At 44.0% G+C, this 24311-nt stretch overlaps 1 protein-coding gene across 6 annotated transcripts in view; it reads left to right on the forward strand.

Annotated features, from left to right (window-relative positions):
- The window catches only part of PPP6R3 (protein phosphatase 6 regulatory subunit 3), a 105110-nt gene extending 81078 nt beyond the window's left edge, over window positions 1–24032 (forward strand). For 3 of the 6 annotated variants that reach the window (XM_080912382.1, XM_080912384.1, XM_080912383.1), the window contains 10 exons: window positions 392–478; window positions 4706–4803; window positions 6577–6631; window positions 7081–7211; window positions 8228–8349; window positions 11966–12119; window positions 12667–12773; window positions 14541–14691; window positions 19479–19598; window positions 21935–24032. In XM_080912382.1, the coding sequence (XP_080768508.1) occupies window positions 392–478; window positions 4706–4803; window positions 6577–6631; window positions 7081–7211; window positions 8228–8349; window positions 11966–12119; window positions 12667–12773; window positions 14541–14691; window positions 19479–19598; window positions 21935–21986 (1077 nt within the window). In that variant the 3' untranslated portion in view covers window positions 21987–24032. The remainder of the gene's footprint in view (window positions 1–391; window positions 479–4705; window positions 4804–6576; window positions 6632–7080; window positions 7212–8227; window positions 8350–11965; window positions 12120–12666; window positions 12774–14540; window positions 14692–19478; window positions 19599–21934) is intronic. The other 3 variants (XM_080912385.1, XM_080912386.1, XM_080912387.1) reach the window with 3 other exon arrangements.
- Window positions 24033–24311: the final 279 nt, after the last annotated feature.

The raw sequence follows: 24311 nt of genomic DNA on the forward strand, positions 1-24311 counted from the left end.
GTGTTTTGCCCACAAAGCCTGGTACATACCTGCTGTTTTTGTTTCATCTGCAATGCACTGTTACTTCTGCCTTCCCCCTTGAATGGAGGAATTTTTCCTTCTTCCTCTGCAATTCCTGGAGATGCTATTCCTGAAGAGTGAAACCACCAGCAAGGTGGGTGGGTGTAGCCAGAGAGTGGACTCTAGATTGACTGGATGTGCTTGACAACTTAATTGTTATTTCTGGGTTTGTTGTTGGTTTTTTTTGTTTGTTTGTTTGTTTGTTTTGTTTTGATTTTTTAGTATTTTGAAACAAAAGCTGAATGTGATAAGTTTTTTCCCATAAAAATGCTGATGCAAATGTCCACCACTTTTCAATGTTAAATAGTTTTTTACATTTTTATGCATATAGGTTACAACCTGCCATATTCATTCATCCAGTGATGATGAAATTGACTTTAAAGACACGGGTTTCTCACAGGATTCCTCTTTGCAGCAAGTGAGTCACACCTAAAGCTTTGCTATTTATTTTTATCTTAAATGCTTAGTTTAGCTGTCCTTGGGGATCAGCATCTGACACTGTTAGAATGTGGTTTGGGATTGCTACCAATTAGGAAAAATGATTGAAACAGAGAACTGGGCCTTGACAGGTAGGCTTATACTGTTGTGTTCTGGGTACCAGGGAGGAATGATAACATTGGTGAGCACTGCATGAACAAGGTAGTGAGCAGGCTCCCTCACATACTAACTGGGCAGACCTTAATGGTAGTGCATTGTTACTTAAGTGCAGAGACCCTAGCTAAGAGTAACAGAAATAAGTATGAAAGCATTGACGGGAACTTTGTGCATTGCCTCTGGGTGCTCTTGTGTTGTATGCATATAAATGAAGTTGTAGCTGAAGGCATTCTTGCCATTCCTGCCTCCAAGTTGACTCAATGTATTGACTGCATTTAATCTTTCTAACAAACAATAGATCTGTATTAATATGTACTAATTTATTATTCTTGGAAAACTGATATTTGAGTTTATATTTCTGCTGGAGGTTGAGTTTGAGAGTTCAGAATAGAAGCAGATAGTCCCCTGTTCATGGGGGAAGTTGTCCTTAGCTGTCTGGTCTAGGCATCAGTGTGACAGTGGGATTAGGACTGCTACACTACACTGGTGTGTACTGCACCTTCTTTCTGACTCTCAGTCACACTTCTAGGTAAGGTTAGTGTGGAATTTCTGATTTTCTTGTGTGATTAGTTTTTGCTTCCAAGTTGCATCATATTCCGGTATTACTACTGAACAATTGCTTGCTTGTGATGTGAAAGACATTTAGCCTTTCCCAGATGGATTTGAAGTAAAAGTTTAGTACTTTTGGTTTCCTTTTTTTTTTTTTTTTTTTTTTTTTTGACACTACTCCTTTTGGCAGCCATTCTCTTAAATTTAGAGTTGGGAGCACTGTGGAAAAAGTGTCCTAAACAGAACACATCTTGCTTTCAAGAAGCACAGGCTCAAAGTGCATTACTATAATCCTAGAACAAAGCATAGTCCATTAAATGTGAACTGTCAAGGTAGTTTGGACCTGCTAAAATATAGTATTAAGAAAAAAGATGACTGGGCCAATGAGGTGGCTCAGCCATTGAGACGCTGCTGAGGCATAAGCCTGAGTTTGCGCTCAGAACCCCACATACAGTGGAAGGAGAGAACTGAACTCACATGCACACGCATGCACAATAAATGCAATTTAGATTGGTAGGTAGTTAGGTACATTGGTTTATAGTTTTAAAGGATGCTTTATAATATTTTCCTGACCATGTTGGTAAGCTGTCACACATGCCTTCCTCCCGCTCCTGTAAATCAAATTGAAGACTTTGTAGATGCCTAAACTACTGATTTAATCTAGAAGTTATTTTTAGGCATATAGAAAGTGTGTTGGCTTACTTATTTTTGGTTCTAGATACCTGGTTCTAGAGCCTTGTCTGTTTGAGGGTGTTTTCTCTTGTATTCAATTCACTGTACAAAGCTGGCATCCTGATATAGCCCTGGCCAGGACCTTAGGGGCTTTATCCACTTCATGTGACTTCCACATGTATGGAGTAATACTAGTCACTCTTTTCTTATTGACAGGCTTACAGTAGCTCTTTTTGGCATAGTTACACTATGAACTAATCATGAACTGTTTTAAAATGAATCTGATTCAAAGCATTTTTCTACAGAAAGAGGGTCTAGGTTAACCTAACAGTTTCATCCTGTTAGCCCAATGTCAATTTGTAGATAGCAACTTGTTAAATTTCTCATTCCTGTTTGAAGTTAGGCTTCCTACTCAGAGCCCAAGTGTGCAGTGAGGACAGTTATTAGGGTAACCGTGTCGGGGATGTGGCCCTGAGAGGCGAGCCAGTGCCTAGTGACGTATGTGCCTCTGGCCTTTTTGTTCTTCTGCTCTAGTACTTTCTGCTTTCCTAGCATCTCCTAGACTTTGGAGGAAATAAGCTGCTCCCTTTGCTGGGTGGATGGGTGTCAGAACAAGATGACACCTTTAGCACTTCACATCACACGCAGACTTGGGACATGCCATTGGGTCAGATTGAATTCAGAGAGGTTTCTGTGCTAAGAGGGTGGGAGTGATGTTAGAGCTTGCTCCTCACCCAAGTTAGGATGGCAGTACTGAGCGAGCAGTGCTCCTTAATGTTACTATAGCCATGTATGTTGCTTTCTAGGTTGGGACATATAAATTGGCAGCCCTTTGCATGTAGAGCGTGACAGCTCTTCATTTTGGGGATACTGGCTTTTATACATTAGTAGAAAGCAGATGCAGACAGGAAATTCATTGCTACTTTATCTTTCCAGGCACAATGCTAGACTGAGAACTAATGAGGGCTCTCTGACCCCAGTTTCTGTCAGATGTTGTAGTTCTTGACTAGATACATAGGGTTGATAAATAAAAGTACATGTGTGTGTGTGTGTGTGTGTGTATATATATATATATATATGAATGTGTCTGTTTGTGTACATGTATATATGTATACATTTGCATTGTATTTGCTGGTTGTGAAGTATTGAACTTCAGGGATTGTTTCTTTTCATATCCAAAGAACTGTATTATAAATAGTGTGAAAAGTAAAAAGTTTGAGGAAAGCCTATGTATATAAAACAAAGTTTCTGCAAGGGAATCTGTGAAATCTCTAGTCTAGATAAATCCACAGTCTGTCTTGTGTTGATTGGTCAGCAGAATGACCCCATGGGTCTTTTACACACCTTATTCATAAGCAATAAGGTTCTAGGTCAGAGTAGCTAATGTCAGTCTTTTGCCAAAGTGGCTGTGAAGGCTGCTTCCTGTTTTCCATTTGTACGTCCTGAGTGCTCTGTCACCTAGAACTTTTGTCTTCTCTTCTGCTCTAACCAGCTTCCCATGCCTGCTTCAGTCGTGCTCCAGACCCTATCCATACTCACTTTCCTTACACATCCATCACCTCATGCCAGGCCATCTGTGTGATTAAGCCTGATAGGGGAGTGATGTCTTGCTTGAGCACAGTGAGTTCTTTACACAGCCGCTCCAGTCAGGGTTAGTTGGGTTTTCCTTGTTTTTGTTTTGCCTTGTTCTCGCACTTAAGCAAATTTAATATCTAAAGCCAAACATGAAGTTTATTTTTAAATTACATACATTGGATTATCCATGCCATAATTCCCTGCTATGAGAGTTATTGTGGTCAAGATGCATGACAGAGATATCTTTACAGTGCAGGGTTGGGGCTGTGGGCTTTGCTGAGGTGGGAACCCAAGAAGTCTCCTGACTTCATTACATCCTCCTTTGCAGCCAGTGGCCTCAAAAGCTGTTCCTTGGGTCTCGTTGCTGACTCTGTCCTTGGCCACATGTAATACTCACAGCGTGGTCCTGTGCTCTGTGTATTCATTGTCTGGGTGAGAGTGAGAGGTGAGGTGGCACTCGATGTCTTTGTGTAGTGAGGGCATGTTTCCTGATGGCATAAGTGACTGTCAGCACTTGAGTGGGTCCAATATAACATTCCCTCATTTTCCAACTGGGAAGACTCACCTGAGGCTGATGGAAATAGAATTGACCTCTCTGTAGACCTTGCAGTGTTGCATGCTTTTCTGAGTGATTTCTGAGGAGGTTAAAGCTTCCTGCTCTATCTCTCAGGTAGGTTGTGTTAGAAGTATCTCAGGTAGTTCTCAGCCTCCAAGACTTAGGCCAACACTTCATTTGTAGGATCATGAATATGTCCATCAGTCTTTCTCTGATGCTGTTTTTGCTGTGGTGGATGGGTATGGGGAAATGGTGGGGGCTAGGGGCAGGGTGGGAAGTTGGGGGTGGTTAGAATATTTTGGGATATATTTTGGGATACTGTTGGTTGTGTCTGGAAATGATGATACTTCTGATAATTTCAGACTTACTTGTCTTTCACCTCTTCACACCAAGGCTAACGCAGTTCTCTGTCCAAACACTGTTTATAGTAGTTGTTACTTTTTATAGTATCATCTGTTAAATATTTCTTAATGATATATAGTGGAGCAATTTCTGTATCATATTTCAGAAATTCCCCCTCTTTGGGGTAAAACGTGTCTGAAATTATTTGATTTTTCTTTTTTTAAAGAAAAGCACACCAACTTTTAAAGCTACATGGCTGTGTGAATTAAAGTGGTTTTCTGGAACACAAATGGGCAAATAGTATATAGAATGTCATTAGAATCATGATGTCACTGTCACTGGTCCTGGGGTTGCCAGGCCTTTTCTGATTATCAGATGCAACAAATGACGTCCAATTTTATTGACCAGTTTGGCTTCAACGATGAGAAGTTTGCAGACCAAGACGACATTGGCAAGTAAGTATACTTTGCTATTTTCTTAATGCTATTTCCTCATACACACATTTTGTAACTATTTTCTTGGTTCTCCTGTATGTATGGCTTCTATAGCTTCTCTGAGTTGAGGATCCCACTGTCATTTTCTTGATACTTATTATCTTCTGAGTTACTTCTAGTCATTTTCTTTAAAACTGCAGCCAAGGGACCCTGGGGGTTGAGCAAGGCATTGGGACCTTTCCTAGCGACTTGTTTTTATTAAGTGATCTTGAGTTTTTAGATTAGTCTCACTCTGTTACACCCTGCTGATGTTGGATTTGTGAGCTTAAGCATCCTCCTGTCTTAGCTTCCTAAGCATATGGTAGGCTAGGTGCCTGCCATTGCCCTCAGCTACCTCATTCTGTTCTTAGTGTACCATTACTGCTAGTGATTCTGTAATTCCTTCCCAAGTTTGCTCCCTGGTCAAGGTGTCACAGACTGTCCAGCACATTTGTTTAGTACTGCATTCCTGCAGATGGCCAGGGCAGCAGGACCAACCAACCCTGCTTGTATGTGCTCTCTGATCTGGAAAAGTCCCTATCAGGAAGGAGGTTTGGGTTATTTTGCAAAAGCCAAGCACTCTAACCATTGCTCTGTCGTCAGGATCAGAGGCAGAGAAGGAATTAGAAACTGCAGAGCAGTGAAAGGAGATGTGCAGGTGACCAACATCTTATATCCTGTCTGGGAAGGAGGACACACCACCCAATATGAGGATTGTTGGTTATTGAGAACAGAGGTGAAGGAAAAATTTAAACCACGATGATTATATCTTAGGTAGTGACTCTCATTGAGTTCACTGTGATATTATAGCAGGAGTTTGCAGTAGTATTGGACGTGAGCCAGTGTAGGCTGTTTAATTACACATTGGAGTTTGGAGTCTGGGAAGCTTAAATCTCTTCACAGCACACTACATGAACATGCTATGCAGGCACTCTGGAGCAGAGGCTCTACTGCAAACAGCAGGCACTAAGACACCCAGCTACCCTCCTCATTTGGCTTATTTCTATTCAGAAAGAACACTACTACACAAGGTATTTATCTGTTTGCTATGTGAACAGCCTACACAGGATCAGAACACACAGACACACACACACACACACACACACACACACACACACATACACACACACACACACACACACACTGTTCCTACACCGTCTCCACTTGACATCTTGGATTTTCCCTGTCTAGACTCTTTAAGTATTACCAGTTCAGAATTGACATTCTCTTTTAGAACAAATGCATAGGCTGATAACTAGTTAGAACTGAGCTTTGAAGATTAATGGCATTGTCCCACCATTTACAGTCCCACCATCATAGCTGTCATCACGTCAAGGAGGCAGGATTGCCTGTGTGTTTCATGTATGAATTGGTCCTAGTACCTAACAATGCTTTTGTGCTTTTTTTTATGTTTGGGCTTGATTGTTTGGAAGCTTTTTTTGTTTTGTTTTGTTTTTGTTTTTTGTTTTTTGTTTTGTTGGTGTGATCCTTGTAACCATAATTCGCACAGATGTTAGAAATACAATGTTGAAAGGCTGTCAAGGCCTCAAAGCTTCATCTCAACATCTCCCATCTCAGCTCTCCCCTGTATCCACTCTTTAGTACCAGGGAGGGCACCACTGAATACAGCAAGGTGGGTTTGTGTGTTATTAATGGAGTATGTGTTAATAATATAAATACTTTGAATTTTGAAAATTTCAGAGCACTGTTTATAGCCACCAGTGGATAACAACAATTGTTGTGTTTTCTTTACAGTGTTTCTTTTGATCGGGTGTCAGATATCAACTTTACTCTCAATACAAATGAAAGTGTAAGTATAAATACTTTGTTTTCTGTTGTGATGTGCCACTGGAGAAGTGGAGACCTGACTTGGGTTTTGAGGAGGCTGCAAATGGTTGCCCCGAGCTGTAGGCTCCTCTGTCCTCTGGGATCCCACTTCCCAGTTATCTTAATGAATGTCACATGCTCATGATGTCTGCCTAGACCTACAAGTCGGAGTTTGCAAACTTTACTTTAGATGTGACTAGGTTAATAGGACCCTGGTCACTGTGATTTTACCATAGACCCTTGGCCTTTGTTTCTCATCTCTGTTTTTATGTTTATGCTTTATTTGGGCATATAGGATATGTACTTTTTTTTTTTTTTTTTTTTTTTTTTTGGAAAAGCAAATGTAAAAGCACGATTTTCATTGGTAATTTGGGAGAGAAAGCAGTTCTAACTCTAGTTGTGTTTTTCTCTTTTCCTCACTTTTTTCTATAGGGAAATATTGCCCTGTTTGAAGCATGTTGTAAAGAACGGATACAGCAGTTTGATGATGGCGGCTCTGATGAAGAGGATATCTGGGAGGAGAAGCACATTGCATTTACCCCAGAATCCCAGAGGAGGTCCAGGTGAGCCATAGCTTGTCATGCCAAGTAATTTTCATGAGACTTGCACATGGTACCACTGATGTAGGCTGAACCTGAGGCCAGTGCTTCATTCTAACAGGAGGAATGCTCTTCAGAATGGATGGAGAAGTGACTCCGCAGTTAGGAACACTGGCTGCTCTTCCACAGGACCTATGTTCAGTTCCCAATACTCACATGGCAGCTCTCAGACTGTCTATAACTCTAGTTTCAGGGGAATCTTACATCCTCACACAGTCGGGCATACAAGCAAAACACCAGTGCACATAAAACAAATAAGTATTTTTAAAAAGTAGATGGAGGACTGAAGAGATGAGCCAGTGTTTAAGCACACTTGCTGCTTATTCAGAAGACCTGAGTTAGATTCCCAGTACCACATGACAGCTCATAGCCATCTGTAACTTCAGTTCCAAGAGACCCAATGCCCTCTTTTGGCCTTTATGGGTACCACACATAGAAATGATACACAGACATATATACAAACAAAACACCCACATATTAAATAAACAAAAATAATAATAAAAGGGAGGATGTTCTGTCCCTTTGTGCTTTTAGCAACATGGCTCTTTACACAAAATGCATAGGATATGGCCCCATGCTCTTTCTCCTTTTCTTTTAACTCAGTTCTCTTTTGCAAGTAACTTAATGAAAATATATTTATTTAGGGCAAACACGTATGCCATAGCACATGTGTGCAAGTCAGTGGCATCTTAAAGTAATCCATGTTCTTCTTTTTTGGTTGTGGGCCCTGGGGATCAAATTCAGTTTGTCATGCTTGACAGGAAGCACTATTACTCACAGAACCATCTCTGTCCTGCAAGTAATATCTAGTCAGTTAGCATCTTTGGCACATACCAAACCTTCCTCTATGATTCAGTCATAAGTGGATATGTTCCAGTTGAAGAGCAGTGTACATTTACACTGTAGGTAATATTTAAATTTTTCTGGACATGGCTGGTCTCTGATTAAGCAGCCTTAAATATTGCAGTGTTGTTTTGTAGCTCCGGCAGTACGGACAGTGAAGAAAGTACAGACTCTGAAGAAGAAGATGGGGCCAAACAAGACCTGTTTGAGTCCAGCAGTGCAAACACAGAGGACAAAATGGAGGTGGATCTGAATGAGCGTGAGTCACCCTGTCCTTATGAATTAGTTCTAGTGCTTGAAATTGCCTATTCCTGAAACTTATGGAAAGAGAAGCCTGTGGCATCTGAGATGGCCTCTGAGGCACGTTTACCTAAAAGCACTGTTGCCACACCATGTGGCATTCCTTGCAGGTTTGCATTTCCAGAATATCATGTATAGAGGGACAAATTGAATATACTTTGATGATTGGTGTGGTCATTGTCTTTACAAGTCTGGCTGGGAGCATAGGGCCCCCACATGTCCCTCCAGTTCCAGGGGCTGATGCTGTAACAGTGTGGAAAAGCTACAGAATAAGGCAGGAGTGGTCAGTGATGATAACATTGCCATTCCCGCAGTCCTGAGTTCAGGCAGGTCATTCACAACTGCCTCCAGCTCTATGGGACCTGATGCCCTCTGCAGATTGATACCTATGTGTACTGACATAGGCACCTATACATACAGACACATGCATATACATAATTTAAAATATGTATTTAAAAAAAGAGAGAACACAGGCCCCAGAAATGAGGAAAAATTGTGTATTATAGAGTCAAGATTGGAATGCACTAGAAGGACAAAATTAGGCTTAAGCAATTTTAAACAGTTCTTTACAGTTTATTTGTGAAACTCCAAATCTTAGGTTTGTTCAGCTGGTTCACATTTGTACCCTTCTGCTTATTAACTAGAAGACTTGAGTTTGTTGCCTTTTAAAATGGTACTGACTCTTATTTAAAAAAAAAAAAAAAAAAACTAAACTAAACTAAACTTGGGGTGGGGTGGGAGTGCTCATGTGAAAGCCACATGGTGTGACTGAAGACTTTCCCAAGCCTGACCCAGTCACCATGGAGGCTTGTATGTCCTTGGTTCTTTGTGAAGCCTCACAGCCAGACATGGCTTTAGCAGTCATCCTTCACATTCCCGAAAGGTTCCAGTCTCTTTCATTCTCCAGTCTGAAAGGCCTTGGGTTAGGTCCACATGTTTATGTGCCAGACAATAGGCCTGTAGTGGTGAATTGCTTAGAGCCTCCTGGAAGTAGTAAGCACTCCCTAGCAGGTGTGGAGAGAGTTGCAGCTGGCAGATCTTTCTGAGGGTGTGCTGCCTCAGTGCCACTGACAAGGCCATTTGAAAAGAAAACAGCCATCAAGAAGGAAGGGTCCCACAAGCTGATTTGACTTTAACATATTTGTTTTTAGTTATGTTTATGTGTATGATTTGTGAGTCTGTACACATAAGTCAAGAGTCCAGAAGTACAGCATCTCCTGAAGATCCTGTAACATGGCTGGAATTACAGGGGTTATGAACCAGCAACCTGTGTAGATGCTAGAGACTGAACTTAGGTCCTCTGGTAGTTTGTGCTCTTAACCACTGAGGCATTCTCCAGCCCCCAAGAATTGCTTTTTGAAGGTTTTTGGGCACTGCTGAGTACTGTGCAGACAGAACTCAAAGCAGCAGCACTGGAAGAACTGGACTGGACAGTTGGGAGGTCATAGGTAGTCTGGAGGAGGGAGCTCTGACATCACCAAGGTTGCTTTCTCTTGCGCTCTGCTCTAACACTTCACACATTCACTCTGTCATTCACTCTGTTGTGCAATAGATCACTAGAGCTTTCTTATCTGTCCCTGCCAAGCAGCCCTCATTGCCCTTGTTCTCAGTGCTGCTGATGTTTGGATCTGGCTAGTCTGGGTGTCTCATACATCTGAAGTCATTATAGCTATGTCATTTGGGACTAGTATTCCACTTGACAGTGTCATTAAGTTCATTCCCTGATGTAGTTGCTACAGGATCTCCTCTTCTTCCTCCTTCTCCTCCTCTTCCTCCTTACTTTTTTTCCTTCTCCTCTTCTTCTTTTATTATTATTTTTAATCTTTTTTTTTTTTACAGTCCAGTCGTTAACCCCCTCCCATTCTGCACTCTGACAGTTTCTCATCTCATTTCTCCTGCCCAGTCTCTAAGAGGATTCCCCTACCTCACCCCCACCCGAGGGAGGGATCTGGGTAGGAGAGGAGAGCAGGAGGGGAAATGATCAGGTATTGAGGGAGGAATAGTATTAAAGCTCTAAGAGCAAGCAGAATAAATGGAAATATGCAACATCAAGAGGTGGGAGGACCCTCTAGAATGTACCAGAGACCTGGGAGGTAAGAAAATCTCAGGACTCAAAGGGATGGACCTTAGATGAAGTGCCCAACAATGGGGAGAAGGAACTTGTAAAGCCCACCTCCAGGAGAAAGATAGGGCATCAAGTGAGGAATAGGGTTGCCATCCCACAGTCAAAAACACTGACCCAGAATTGTTCCTGAAAGAATTGCAGGGACTAAAATGGAGAAGAAACTGAGCAAAAAAGAGGTTCAATGACTGGCCCAAGTTGGATCCAGCTCCAGGGAGGCTCCAAGGCCTGACACTATTACTGGTTCTATGGTGTGCTTACAAAAAGGAGTTTATTATGACTGCCTTCTGAGAGGCCCAACCACTGAGGTCAGCTGACTGAGACAGATGCAGATACTTACACCCAACAGTGGGGAACCCTGTGGTTGAATTATGGAAAAGCTGGAAGAAGTTGAAAAGGGCAACCCCACAGGATTTCTTCTTTTAAAGCTAAAGAATTTTCCAGAATTTCTGGGCATTGTGACACATGCCTATAATCTCACCACTTGGGAGATGCATGGGTATCAGGAGTTTAAGGTCATTCTCACCTACCTAGCAAACTTGAGGCCAGCCTGAGCTATAGCTTTTGTTTCAGAAAGCCAAAGAGAAATTAGGAAGAGAAAAAGGAGTGTGAAAGGGTGGGTAGGAGAAGGATGGACAGATGGACTCTGAAGGAATGAGCCGGTATGACTTAAACAACATGTCATCTCTGCTCTATGTTGAGGGGAATGTTTGGATGATGTTTGTGTTTACTACAGCACCACAGGACAGCAGCCTCCGTTTTTTGTTTTTTTTTTTTGTTTTTTGTTTTTGTTTGTTTGTTTGTTTTTGTTTTTTGTTTTTGTTTTTGGTCAGCAGCAGCAGCAGCTCTTAGGTTCTTCCACATGCATAAGCACAATCTTTCTCCCTTCCCTACAGTTCCCCTGGGTTCTTTGTAGAGTTTTGAGAAGTTTCTGCTGTTAGGCCTTGGGTGTTAACTCTGGGAAGGGCTGTCACATATCCTTAAAGTACAGAGTTTCTCTGTAGTCTGAGCTGTACAGTAAAGCTCTCACCCAATGGACTTTGTGGTCCCAGAACTTTGCATATGGTAAGCAGAAAAAATAACTGTTGGGTGAAATTTTTGTATGTACTTGGAATGATACTTCTGTTGTGAACTATTCCTAGGAATTGAGTTGCTAGATGAAAAACCACAAGTATCCCCTTCCACTCCAGTGGTTATGCCAGCCCCACACTCAGTGCCACCGTGATAACTTCTCTCCCATAGCAATTATCTTCTCATCTACTAATCAGATTTTGAAAAATCATTTTCATTCTGAGTATATGCAAGGTCTACCTCAGCTCAAATAGATCTCCCACCTCAGTTTCTGTAGTGTCTGGAATGATGACAGGCACACCCACCACACTCAGCCTCACAAAGACTCACTTGTTAAACTCAAGGGCTAAAGGCTCCAAATGATAATCCTCCCTCATTTCAGCACCCACCTGGTCGGCCAACTTTGACGTCCCAATGGAAACTACTCACGGCACTCCCTTAGACTCAGTGGGATCTGATGTCTGGAGCACAGAGGAGCCAATGCCAACTAAAGAGACAGGCTGGGCTTCTTTTTCAGAGTTCACATCCTCCCTGAGGTGAGCAAGTTGTATGCTTTCTTGAAGCTTTTGCAGAGGGAAGCAGGCAGTGCGTGTACTTTGAGCATATGTTCTGCACCTTGTTTTACCTCTAAATTGAGTGAGGATTAAGATTCAGCAGAGGGTTGGGGCATACTGAGCTGAGTACCTCAGCAAAACAAGCTGCCCTGGGAAGATTGGCTCCAGGGTGCTTAAGCAGGATAGAAGGGAACATGGCACCTTTAGAGCTGTGGAGCTTCAAATGCTCTGCAGGTGGATTGAGGGGAGGAAGAGTAAGCGCCTGACCAACACCAGTGGAAGGGCAAAGCTATAAAGCCAAGCTGACTTTGCTGTGTATATGAGACTGTATCTTACTTGCCACATCTAGTGCTCTAGAGTAGAATGCCTGTCCTGGTGTTTGTTTTACTTGGTGATGGAGACCTTATTTCAGAATTTTCCTGAGCAGCTTTACCAACATTTGAATATTAAGTGAGGATTTCATGTTGCACTTTGTGTAACCCAAGGTCTGTTCACACTGCTGACATCTGAATTTTCTCTTTTCTGAAAGCACAAAGGAGTCTTTAAGGAGTAATTCTCCTGTGGAAATGGAAACCAGTACTGAACCAGTGGACCCCTTGACACCTGGTGCAGCTGCCTTGGCCACTCAGCCAGAGGGTGAGTACAATGTGCCAGTGTGCTCATAGCAGGTAGGAAAGACCAGACAAGACTTGGGCTCAGACCAAAAAGGAGGCAGAAAGATAAGAGAGTAGCTCTGATGTCCATTGGACATCACAGGAGAAAGGGGAAGAAACCATGACAAAACCACAAAACAGGGATTCTAGAAAGAGTTGGGTACCAAGTGTCAGTCTTGTCAGTGTTGAGGATAGGTAGGTATCTGTCTTAGTTAGGGTTTTACTGCTGTGAACAGACACCATGACAATGGCAAGTCTTATAAAGGACATGTCAGTGGAGCTGGCTTACAGGTTCCAAGGTTTACTCCATTATCATCAAGGCAGGAGCATAGCAGCATCCAGGCAGGCATGGTGCAGGAGGAGGTGAAAGTTCATCTGAAGGCTGCTAGGAGAATACTGACTTCCAGGCAACTAGGATGAGGGTCTCAAAGCCCATGCACAGGGCCACACCTTCTAATAGTGCCACTCCCTGGGCTAAACATACATAAACCATCACCATATGTAAACCCAGAGAGGAGGAAGCATAGTAGAAAAGTCCAGACTAGATACCGTGTCTCCATTCTGTGCCTGAATACCCTCTAGAGTTCACATGTGGTGGGGGTGGGGGGGGGGGTTGGACCTGGTCTAGGTTGTGGGCCTTTTTTTTTTCTCCCTATATGAAGTGGTCCCAGGTGTCTGAATCCTAGGAGGCTGTATCACTGCTCAGAATATTTACCTGTGCCCCTTGGACTGACCCTAAACTGTTTGCAGACTGGTGAAGAGCCATTTTGGAGAGTGTGACATGAGCAGGGTGTGATAGGAGTTGGATGTGTGTGGAGGCAAGAGCCTCAGGAGCAGAGCAGTGAGTTTCTGGGAAAAGAAAGAGGTAGTGAGCAGAGAGGCCCCAGAACAGAACCAGAGAAGTGATGGGGACATCTTTACTCTGAACATTTGAGCCCACAAAAGTTGTGTCAGAACTTTGTTGCCTGGTAGTCTAGTTTGATTTTATTGTTGTGATAAGACTTCTGACAAGAAGCAACATAGGAAAGGAAAAGCTCCACTTGAATTCAACTAGCTGACCACATTGCATCCACAGTCAAGAACAGAGAGAACTTAAAAGTACCACCTTGCTGGCTGCTGTCAGCCTTCCTTCCTCTCTTATACACAGTAGGGAGCCTGGCCCACAGTTGGCTAGATCCTCCTCTATTAGTTGACATCTATATAATCCCCTACAGACTCACATGATAGAGTCATTCATACTCTAAACTGTAACAGTTAACATTTTAAACACTATTGTGGCTGTTTTGTTGCTAAGGAGCTAGAGGCACAGAGTGGTCTCTTCTCCCTGTGGTTATACAGGTTCTAAGTCGGGGTGGGGATACTGGGTTCTGAACTAGAAATCTTGACAAATCTAAGATCATAACCATTGAGCATACCGTGGCTTCCTGTTGTAGAACAAAAGAGATTCCCAGGCCCATTCTCCTATGTTGTAGAGTGGACGAGGGAGCTGTGGGTGGAAGATGGAACCATGTGGACACAGCTAGGAAGGGTCTTTGGAACTTGCTGCCCTCCATTGAGGAAGACCTATGAGTGAGTGACCCTGGTAGGCATTTATAAGAGCCAGGTACCTATCAAGAATGTAGCCAGGCAGAGATGCCACTCCTAACATCTTAAAGTAGTAGGCAGGACTAAGGCATGGAAGTCTTAACAGAAAAGAGAATGAGCTACGGGGTAAGTTTGTTAGATGTGACCCTCCAACCTACATTTGTAGCACCGGGCAGCGTGGCCATGGAAGCCAGCTCAGATGGGGAAGAGGATGCTGAGAGTACAGACAAGGTAACTGAGACCGTGATGAATGGCGGCATGAAGGAAACACTCAGCCTCACTGTAGACGCCAAGACAGAGACTGCAGTCTTCAAAAGGTAACCAGAGCCTGGGGCTCCTACAGTGGTGACAGCTTGTTGGGAGGAAATGGGGAAGAAGCCAGACATGAATATTTTTAGATTCAACTGAGTACTCAACAGCTAGCTTGCTATCTTTCTAATATCTCCATTAATGTTACCAAGAGATGGAGAGTTTGGACCCCTAAAGTACATTTTTCCTTATGTGTGTTGTCTTCAGAGTCTGGTATATTGACAGTGTTCCGGTAATTGACACAGCTTTACTCATGACAGAAACTTACATGGACAGAGAGGCTGCAGATCCCTCTTGTCTATCCAAGATTCAGTGATGTGCAGACAGATTGACTGTGACTGTACTGCCATCATTGTACTTCAGCAGCAGTGAGATACTGCTAACAACACCAGACTCAACTTGAAAATAGACTCAGCTATACAAGTTATGGGATAGAAAAGCAATCAGAATGGAAATTTAAATCTGGGAAGTGAAGAGGGTAGGGAAACACTTTCATCAAGGTTTGGGCCTGATCACAGACATCATCTTTCACTGCCTAATGACGACACCATAAGACAAAACCACGAACTAGAGAATAGATTATAGGATACTGTCATATATGGCAAATAAAATCATTGAAAAAATGCTCTTATTGAAAGCTTACAAACTAGGTCCCAGAGAAGTATCTCTGTTGGGCAAAAGCTTCCCCTTGCAAGAGTGAGGACCTGAGTTTGATCCTGAGCTCTCACATGTAAGCTTGGGGAGGCAGAAACAGGAGGAGCCCTATGGCTCATTGGCCGGCCAGCCTAAACTACGTGTTGGACCCCAAATCCCGGTTTGAGGAACTACAAAAACAAAGCGAAAGGCTCCTTAAGCAGCTAGGGTTGAGCTCTAGCCTCCATATGCATGTGCACTCACATGTGCACATACACAAATAAATAACAACACTTGTATACACACATGTAAGAATTTACCGTGCAAGTTTGATGACTGGATTTTAGTCTCTGGAGCCCATAGAAGAAGGAGAGAAACAGAGTCCTAAAAGTTGTCCTCTAAGTATACTTCACACATACACATATGATATTAAATAAAGTATTTTAAAAAAAGATTAGCAAACAAAACCCATCTAACTTGTTTTTCCCATTTTAGTTATGTCTATGGATGTTTTGCCTGTGTATTATGTCTTCATCACATGTGTTCAGAGATCAGAAAAGGGAGTGTTTCAGGTCTCCTGAGTCTGGACCTGCAGATAGTTGTAAGCCACATATGAGTGCTGGAAATTGAACATAAGTTCCCTGGAAGAGTGGTCACTGAACTCTCTCTAGTCCTCAAACAAAAAGAGTAAGACAAAAAGATACTAAACAAAACTTAAAAATTACACACACACACACAAGACCATTAACTCTATTTTTATTTACTACCAGGTCAGATTAACTTTTACATTCAGTAAGAGTTCTTAGAAGGAATTTGTTCTGAATACTCTTACAGAATGGGTGGTAATTCAAGGTTTGCCTAGGTGACCAAAAAAAAAAAAAAAAAAAGGATAGTTACAAGACCTGCCTGTCACCTGTGCAGCCAAGTACAGACACAGCATTGAAGCTGTGATGTTACTGCACTTGAAGAATGGGCCCCTCAGTGTTAGAGCCTTTGCCTAGCATGCACAAAGGCTGTGTTCATCCCCAGCACTCTTAAAAAGTAAGGAAAAGTCCAGTCTCCTTAAGTATTTTTTAAAGAAACTGCAGGAAGATTATGAAAAGAATACAAGTACAAGCTGTGTGTGGGGGTGGGGGGGTTCTACGGTTCCACAGGTGAAGTGCTAGCCGAGAGTTAAGTATGAGGGCTTTTGTTCGGGTCCCCAGCATCCATGTAAAAGGTCAGCATGGCTATATCCAACTGTTATCCCAAAGGACAGGCAGATCCTGGAAACCACCTGGCTGTCCAGCTTTGCTTATAGTGAGCTTCAGGTTCATGGAGAGACAGTGGCCTAGATAATATGAGGAACAGTTGACAAAGACATGCACTGATCTCTACCAGTGCATGTATGGGCAAGCACACACAGTCATATGTCACACCCACATAAAAGAGATACCCATCAGTCTCATCTCTGGGGGAATTCTTCAGTGCCAGTGCTCATTTGCTAGGCACTTTGCCTGTGTCGTGCTTCAAGCAGCTCTCTCCTCTCAGGAACCCTGTGAAGTATAGCTATGAGTCTTATCCATACTTGCCAAGTGAGGGACCAGGCACTAGAGCCAAATAGTGTACCTAGAGTCTCATGGGAGTCATCAGAGGAAAAGATAGAATATACTTCTGACTTATGGGCAGAAAAGCATTTCTTTTCAAAACAAGGAAAGGTGGCTGGGGAGACAGTTCTGAGGTTAAGGATTCTTTCTGCTCTTGCAGATGACCCAAGGTCAGTTCCATGTTGGGCAGCCGATAGCTGAGTGTGACTCCAGCTCCAGGGATTTGATGACTCTGGCTTCCTAGGGTACTCATGCACACACATTCAAATATAGGCAGACACACCTACTCATAATTGAAAAAAATGTTTTTAATTATAAAAACAACCCACGCAGTTGTGGTGCATGCCTTTAATTCCAGCACTGCTCTACAGAGTAAATTCCAAGACAGCAACACAGAGAAATCCTGGAGAGAACAGGGGAGAAAAAACAAAGAACGAACGGAGGAGAGGCTGTAGAGACTGTTGAGTAGCTAAGAGTGCTGGCTACTCTTCCAAAGGGTTTGATTCTCAGTACCCACATGGAGGCTCACAACCATCTGTAACTCCAGTTCAGGAAATTTCACACCTTCTGGTTCTGTGCACCAGGCAGACATACAGTGCACATATTTACATACATCAATGTATATAAGGTAAAAGTAATAAAAACCAGAAACTATAATGCACAAAGAGTTGAAATGATTGCATTGTTTTTAAAAGTTTCTAGTCAGTGATTAAAAGAGCAGTTTGGGAACGAAAGGTGTAGTGCCTGAACAAGACTGGAATTTAGTGTTCCCAAAAACAAAACAAAACCAAAAAAAAAAAAAAAAGCCCAGCCCTATATGCTAATATGAACAAGAAAGTCCACTGATGGTGATGATCTCAGTAAGCACCAGTGCTGACAGTCCTGGGCCTATTTGGTTTAAGGCAGAACCTGCTTAGAATACAGCTTAGGCTGGTCTGAACTTGCTGTGAAGATAATCTTGATTTTGTGATCTTCATGACTCCACTTCTCAAATCTTGAGGTAACCTAGAACTCTGTGCAAGCCAGGCAAGCACACATCCAAGTGAGACTCTAGGAAGCTTGAGACTAGTCTGGGCTACATAGTGAGACCTGTCTCAAAAAGAGAAGGAAGGAGATGGGGTGGGTGGAGAAAACTTAACTAGAATATGAGCAAACAACAGCAGTTTATAGGCAGGTAAACTAAAAAGACTGAAGAATGAAGACACATTCTATGTCACTAGAGATGAGAACAGGCACCATTTGTGGAGACTGGACAGGGATTTAGGTTGTGAACCAGGCCTTGTTAGTAGGAAAATGTGTTGTGAATCAGGTTCTTTGCTGATAAAAGATGGCCCTTGGTTTTTGTTGTTGTCGTTTTCTTTCGCCTATATATACCATCCTGAGAAATGCCAGAGCTGGTGGTTAATGTTGTGGCAGCCTTTGTGGCTGTAGGGAGCAGCAGAGATACATATTTGCTGTGGGCATAGTGCCTTTGCTCAGGAGCATGTGGCACTTCAGATGTGCAGTGTTCAAACAAATAGACTTTGGATTCAGGCCCAGGCTGGTGGCTTGGAGTAAACACATAGAGACAAGTATGTGCATTAGAGTAGTTGCCTTGGAGGGAAAGGAGTAGAAGAGGGGTGAGAAAGGGAGTTGACAAAGAAGTCTTGGGATTAGGTGTAGTGTGGTGGGACAGTACATGTTTAGCATGCTGATGCCCTGGCTCCTCTACCAGCACTGTGTGGAAAGCCTGTCTGTCAGACCGATACCGGCCCTGTAAGTTGTGATTAGCCTGGTAACCTGCCCCAAAGTCAGGAAATCCATGTACAAGTCCAGGCCAAGGCTTGGGTCTGAGGAGACACGTCTCCCTTTCAGAATCTCTTTGAATTGGGTAAAGTGTGAATTCAGGTAGAGCAGAACACAGCTAAGCTTCTGGCTCTAAGAGTCTGAAATGTGTCTGCTGTCTCTCCACCAAGAACTGCCCACAGGCAACTCTGGCTCCCATTTTCTGCTGCTCCTGCTCTTGGCATACGCTGCTGGAGAGCAGCAGAAGGCTTTCCACCTGGCTTAGCAGCGGGTACCTCTTACCTGAGGCCAGGCTGCAAGCCAGGAGCACGTGCAAGTGGTGGGCCTGGCCTTAAGCGCACGGTGGAACTAAAGGCTCCTGTTCCTTCAAACAGGTTCTCTTCACACCTCCACCGACTCTGCGGGGTGCCATGTGCAGTCGTGGACATGTTTCCCCAATTCCTCATTTCTAGGAGTGTTCTGAAACTCTTGTACGTTTCTTTTTCTGTTTTGCACACTTGGCCTCAGAGTATTGAAGTCCTACCGGTATGTACGGTGACATGGACCGCTCTTTCTCAGACACCAGCCACATTACATTGTCCCTTTCAGTTCCCACCTGCGTGTGGCCCTTTCCTCTCGTGGTTCCCCAGTCACTGTCTGCATTTCTGTGATCCTTCCACCCTGAGCATGCTCAGCCCCAGGGCTTGCCACCTTGGCAGTCATGACTTCAGAGCCATTTGCATGTGACCTCATCCTCTGACCCTGAACATTGTGCCTGGTATGTAATGCACCTATCTTCCTTTCTCCTGTAGTGAGGAAGAAAAACTGTCTACCTCTCAAGATGCTGCTTGCAAAGATGCAGAAGAGACCCCCGACCCAGCAGAGGCCAAGTGCACAGCTCCCCGGACCCCCAGCAGTAGTCCTGAGCAAAGGTAACCATCCTGCCTGTACGCTCTGAAGGCTCTACCCTACTTCTGCTTGATATCTGGAAGGCAGAAGGGAGTCGGCAGTTAAGGGTGGGGGCTTGAAAGGTCTTTGCAGCAGTGCCCAAGCCTTTAGCAAGTGTGCTAGGGCACAGTGGCATTTCTCAGGTCTCAAGTAGTCAGATGCCCATGTCAAACTCTAAGAAACAGCACTTATCCTTGCAGCCTCAAGCCTGTATGATTAAGAACTCTGGCCCTGCAGGAGGATTCTGGGGAGGAGTGATTGCTCAGGCCAAACTCAATATTTTGAGGCCATGCTTTGAATGGTGTTGAGCTTTCCAGGGTTGGAGTCCTTGAGGTCCTGTGAAGTGCCTCATTTCCTCATCACACTTGTGACACTGGAGGACTTGTCTGAGGCCCTTTGCCATGTACTGCTAAATACTTTGCCCCTAGAAGGAGTGCCCCCATGGGATCAATTCTTAGAGGGCTGATACCTGTGGGTGGGTGTGACTTAGTGATGTGGCCCCACTACCAAAGCCATGTGATTTGGATGTGGTGGTTTCTTTCTAGTCACCTTTTCCTTAGATTGAGCCAGCGGTCTGAAGGAGTAAGCCAAGCCAAAGCCTCAGCTGCAGAGGGCCCATGCCCTCTGGAAAGTAGAGCCAGGTAGCCAAGGGATTCGCAGGAATCTCCATCAGAAGAGTGAGCTCACTTTTCTGATAATTATTTGAGATATGTATTCCTTCTGGAAGGAATAACATAACCATTAAAGCAATTGCAAAAGCATTGGACTTTCTCCTGGCTAGACTCCCCAGTGGGTTGTGCTCTGCAGAATCAATGTTCAGGAATCAGTGGGGACACTTACTATTCCTGGTGTGGGAGCTCCTATTCATGACAGCCCTCTGCCCTGTTTGTGTTCAGAAATTCTAGTCAAAGTATGGATTTGGGATCTTTTTGCCTACAGAATCGATTATAAGTACTGTGTGGGTAGGTTAGGAAGGCTTAGAGAGAAAAGGCACTAGCTAGGTTTCTAGCTATTTGGGAAGGCCTCCTTTTTGTGGGTTTTCAGGGTGTCTTTATAAGATTACATTAGCCCCTGGAGCATGGGTTGGGAAGTTTGTTAATACAAGTGGCTGTGGGTTGGGTTTTTGTTTTTGTTTTGTTTGTTTTGTTTTGTTTTTGCTGTATAGTAAAGACTTCCTTGCCAAGGGCATCCACTTTGGTTCCTTTTGAGCTGTTTTATACGGCATGAAAGACCCTGCTCTTCCTCACCCAGCCCTGGCCAGAACAGGAGTCACTGGTGAAGCCATAGTAGGCAGGTATTTTGTAGCCCAAAGAATGTACTGGAGGGGAGACTGTAGGGCTGGCTATGTGCAGAAAGGTGGGGGTCAAGACTTCGCCCCTGAGCAGCCACATTGAGCTGGTGCCAGAGGAGCTTAGTGTGCTGCCAGCACTCTGTGGAAGCAGTAGCGTGGAAGGAGCACCATGGCAGCCTTTGCCAGTCTCATACTGCTCTGGGTCTGGGCCTTGCCAGAACCTTTCTTTACTTGAGTCTGAGGACTTTGCATTACCACCATATCTGGCTGCGCCAGTCTGCTCTGGCTGCACAGTTGTTCTGTTAGTGTTTTACACACATCATACTTATAAAGCCCTAGATGGGCGTTATTGTCCCCTTTCTGCTGAGGAGAAAACAGGACTAGAGGTTAAGAAATGTGTTTAAAAGCATACAGCTTGTGAACTGCAGGTGTACTCACACCCAGCTCGGTCTGGCTCTGGAATCCTCAGTCCCTGTGCCTCATACAGTAAGGCACCATCATGTGTAACTGGAGTACATACGGGGGGGGAGGGGGGGCACCTCCTGGTTTCTGTTATAGCTGCAGGTCTCCAGTAGGGAAGGCCATTCATTTAAAAAGTATTTGTGTGCTTCTGGTCACAGAGTGGCTAAACGCTTCAAATGCCTTAGGCTGTGGTTTTGGCAGACCATTTCTGCTCTCTCTGGAGCTGCTTATGTTTGTGCTGCTTCTACTCTGGAGCCAGTATCTGGCTGTGCGCCTTTGTTCACAGTAGTTATCCTCTTCACAGACCTTTGCCCTCCTGTTTTCTAGCAGAGCTCTGCTTCCCAGGTGGAAGTCAATTTGCACCCACATAGGACAACAGAGTTTCCAAAGCATGTAGCTGGACCAACAGTGTGGAAGCTAAACTGTTAGGTGAATGGAACACGCCCACGTGCAGTTCTGAGAAGTAGAGAGCTGGGAGCGTCACACATGTACCCTGTGTGGAGGGTGGGCAAAGCTAACTTCTCCCTGCTCAGCTTCCAGTGCCTCAGGTGTCTGTCTCTCTTGCAGGACTGACCAGCCAAGCATGCCAAGTGACACGTCAGTTAATGGCCCTGTATGATAGGTGACGTCCACTGCTGCTGACTGAGGACTGCAGGCCACCACCACCCAGGGCTCTGGAGGGCTCGCCCAGAGCTGCCACACCTCCACTGCTGCACTCTGAAGGGATCAGGACCAGCAACCTTTATATTCTAGATTCTAAGACATTGTACAGAGAAATTCAGACGTGTAAAAATATTGCACATTGACAAATCCAAGAATTTTGGCGTATGTTTATATTGTATTGATCTAAATACTGGGTAGCCTGTGACACCAGATCTTGCCACCCATGTAATAATAGTAATGATACATAGTTCAGATGGTTGTAAGAATAGTTTTATAAAGTGACTACACAGATCTATTGTATTCAAAACATAACTATTTGACAATTATTAGTGTGACCAAAGTATTAGGCAGTTTTCATACATTTTCCACCTTGTACAAAATTCTGAATTCATTTTTCTTCCAGGTTGGCACGGAGCTGTCGATGGAAAAGCCCTCTGCGTGTTATTTTGGTTGTTCTGATTACAAAGTGATTTTGAATAAGACATGCTTGGTGTTTTTTTTATAACCCACTTTCGATTGGTAATTGTTTTCTGTATTGTTTGAGGCGGATCAAATTCGTGAGTCTTGGTGGAGATTAAGTATTTATTGCTACAGATTAGTTTATGAATTGCTGTTCTTGTAAAGCCATATGTTCTGTTAAGGTCTGGTTTGCTCAGAGCATTTCTTTCTGCAGGTGAAACACTAGAATATTGGAGTGTACATGGCTGTGGTTAGATTTTTTTTCAGGGGTGGGGGGTGGTGTTTGTTTTTTGTTTTGTTTTGGTAGTTCATCCGCCTTTTAACCCATTCACCAAAATGTCCCTGTCGGCAAGTATCACTGATGCCCATTTCAGAGTGGTCTGCATCCACACTGCTCTGTGTCACAGAGGTGAGTCTGGAAATGCTCATGCTGGTGACGGGGTAGAGGATGCCCATTAAGCAGGCTGGCTGTTAAAGGAATCACAGCCTGGCATCCAAGCATGTTTCTTGTTTTACTGTACCTTGTGAGGTTTTCACTTGTAAACCAGTGGATTTTAGAACTGGTTTGTGTGTATATAGTGATTATGGATACTAATTCAATGTAATTTATAATTTTCTATGTCAGCGTAAACACATCCTAGCCTCCTCCAACAGCTGAAGCAATGGCCAGTGCACTGCCGTGGCGTCTGGTGAAGGGCTCAGTCACCCCGCTCTCCTCTTGCACTTTTAGATGCAGATCAGTTTTTCATTCTATAATAGAAAATATTCACATATTTTTACATCATTTGTTTTTTCCTGACCAGTATTTAAAACCAAAAGGATATTCTGAAAAATGGCCAACAAGTTTTTTAGAACCAGCATCCCAAGCAGTGTGCCTACATGACATCGCGTGTGGAGATAGAGTCAAGTGTTCAATGCCTTACTCCTTACTCGCTTCTCACTGTACACAGTGCAAGGGACCACCTCAGGTGGCCGAGGCAGGCCTGGTCACCAGGCTCAGTGGGCAGCAGGAGGCCCTGGGACTGGTGGCGAGGGGCTCGGTGGCCTGTGCGTGCCTGCTCAGGACCCTTCAGTCACAGCTCCTTCAGAAGAGACTGTGTTCTCTGGAACCTGGTGCCACCAGAGGACAGGGCTCCTTCTGCTCGTCTCAGGGATGGTTGACCTGCGTGGCCCAGGACCTCACATTGCTGGCAGATGGCATGCTCCTGTCTCACCTGGTGACAAGTCTTGCTGACCACAGCCAGGATTTGGCTCCTTGTCAGCCCACACTGCCTCCTTGCTGTGGATCGGGCTGGCTTTTCTATCCCACCATCCACTGGGAAAGGAACATTTGGGTGTTGTGCTTGGGAAAGGACTTAGGTTTGCTTGTCTTGGGGAGAGGCTGTGAGGGTGAAAGGAACAAGGTGTGTTGGGTTGGAGGGTGCCAGCCAGGGCTTGTGATGAGTTCCTGCTCCTTTTCATTTCTGTGTATTGGCCGAATGAATTGCAAGACTAACAGATGTCTACAGTACAATACCTGTATTACAAGTAATAACAAAATAAAGCCTGATGCTTTGTTTCTAGAAAGTTTCTCTTGAGCCTTTTTGGGGTTCTAGTAGCCGCATTGTAAGCCTGTGCCAGGAGTCCTCTTCAGCTTTCCTCTGTTCTTGTCTCCTAGAAAAACACTGTCATGACCCACACCACCTTCAGCCACCAGTGCCTGACACACGGTGCTTGGTACATTTTTGCTAAGAGGGAACCAACACCACCTGCCATCTTGAGGTCGTCTGCCTGGTCCTCCAGCTTGTCAGCTTTCTGTATGTCTCACTCCCTGCCCTGCCTG

Source organism: Micromys minutus, assembly GCF_963924665.1.
Source record: "Micromys minutus genome assembly, chromosome: 2".
NCBI lineage: Eukaryota > Metazoa > Chordata > Mammalia > Rodentia > Muridae > Micromys > Micromys minutus.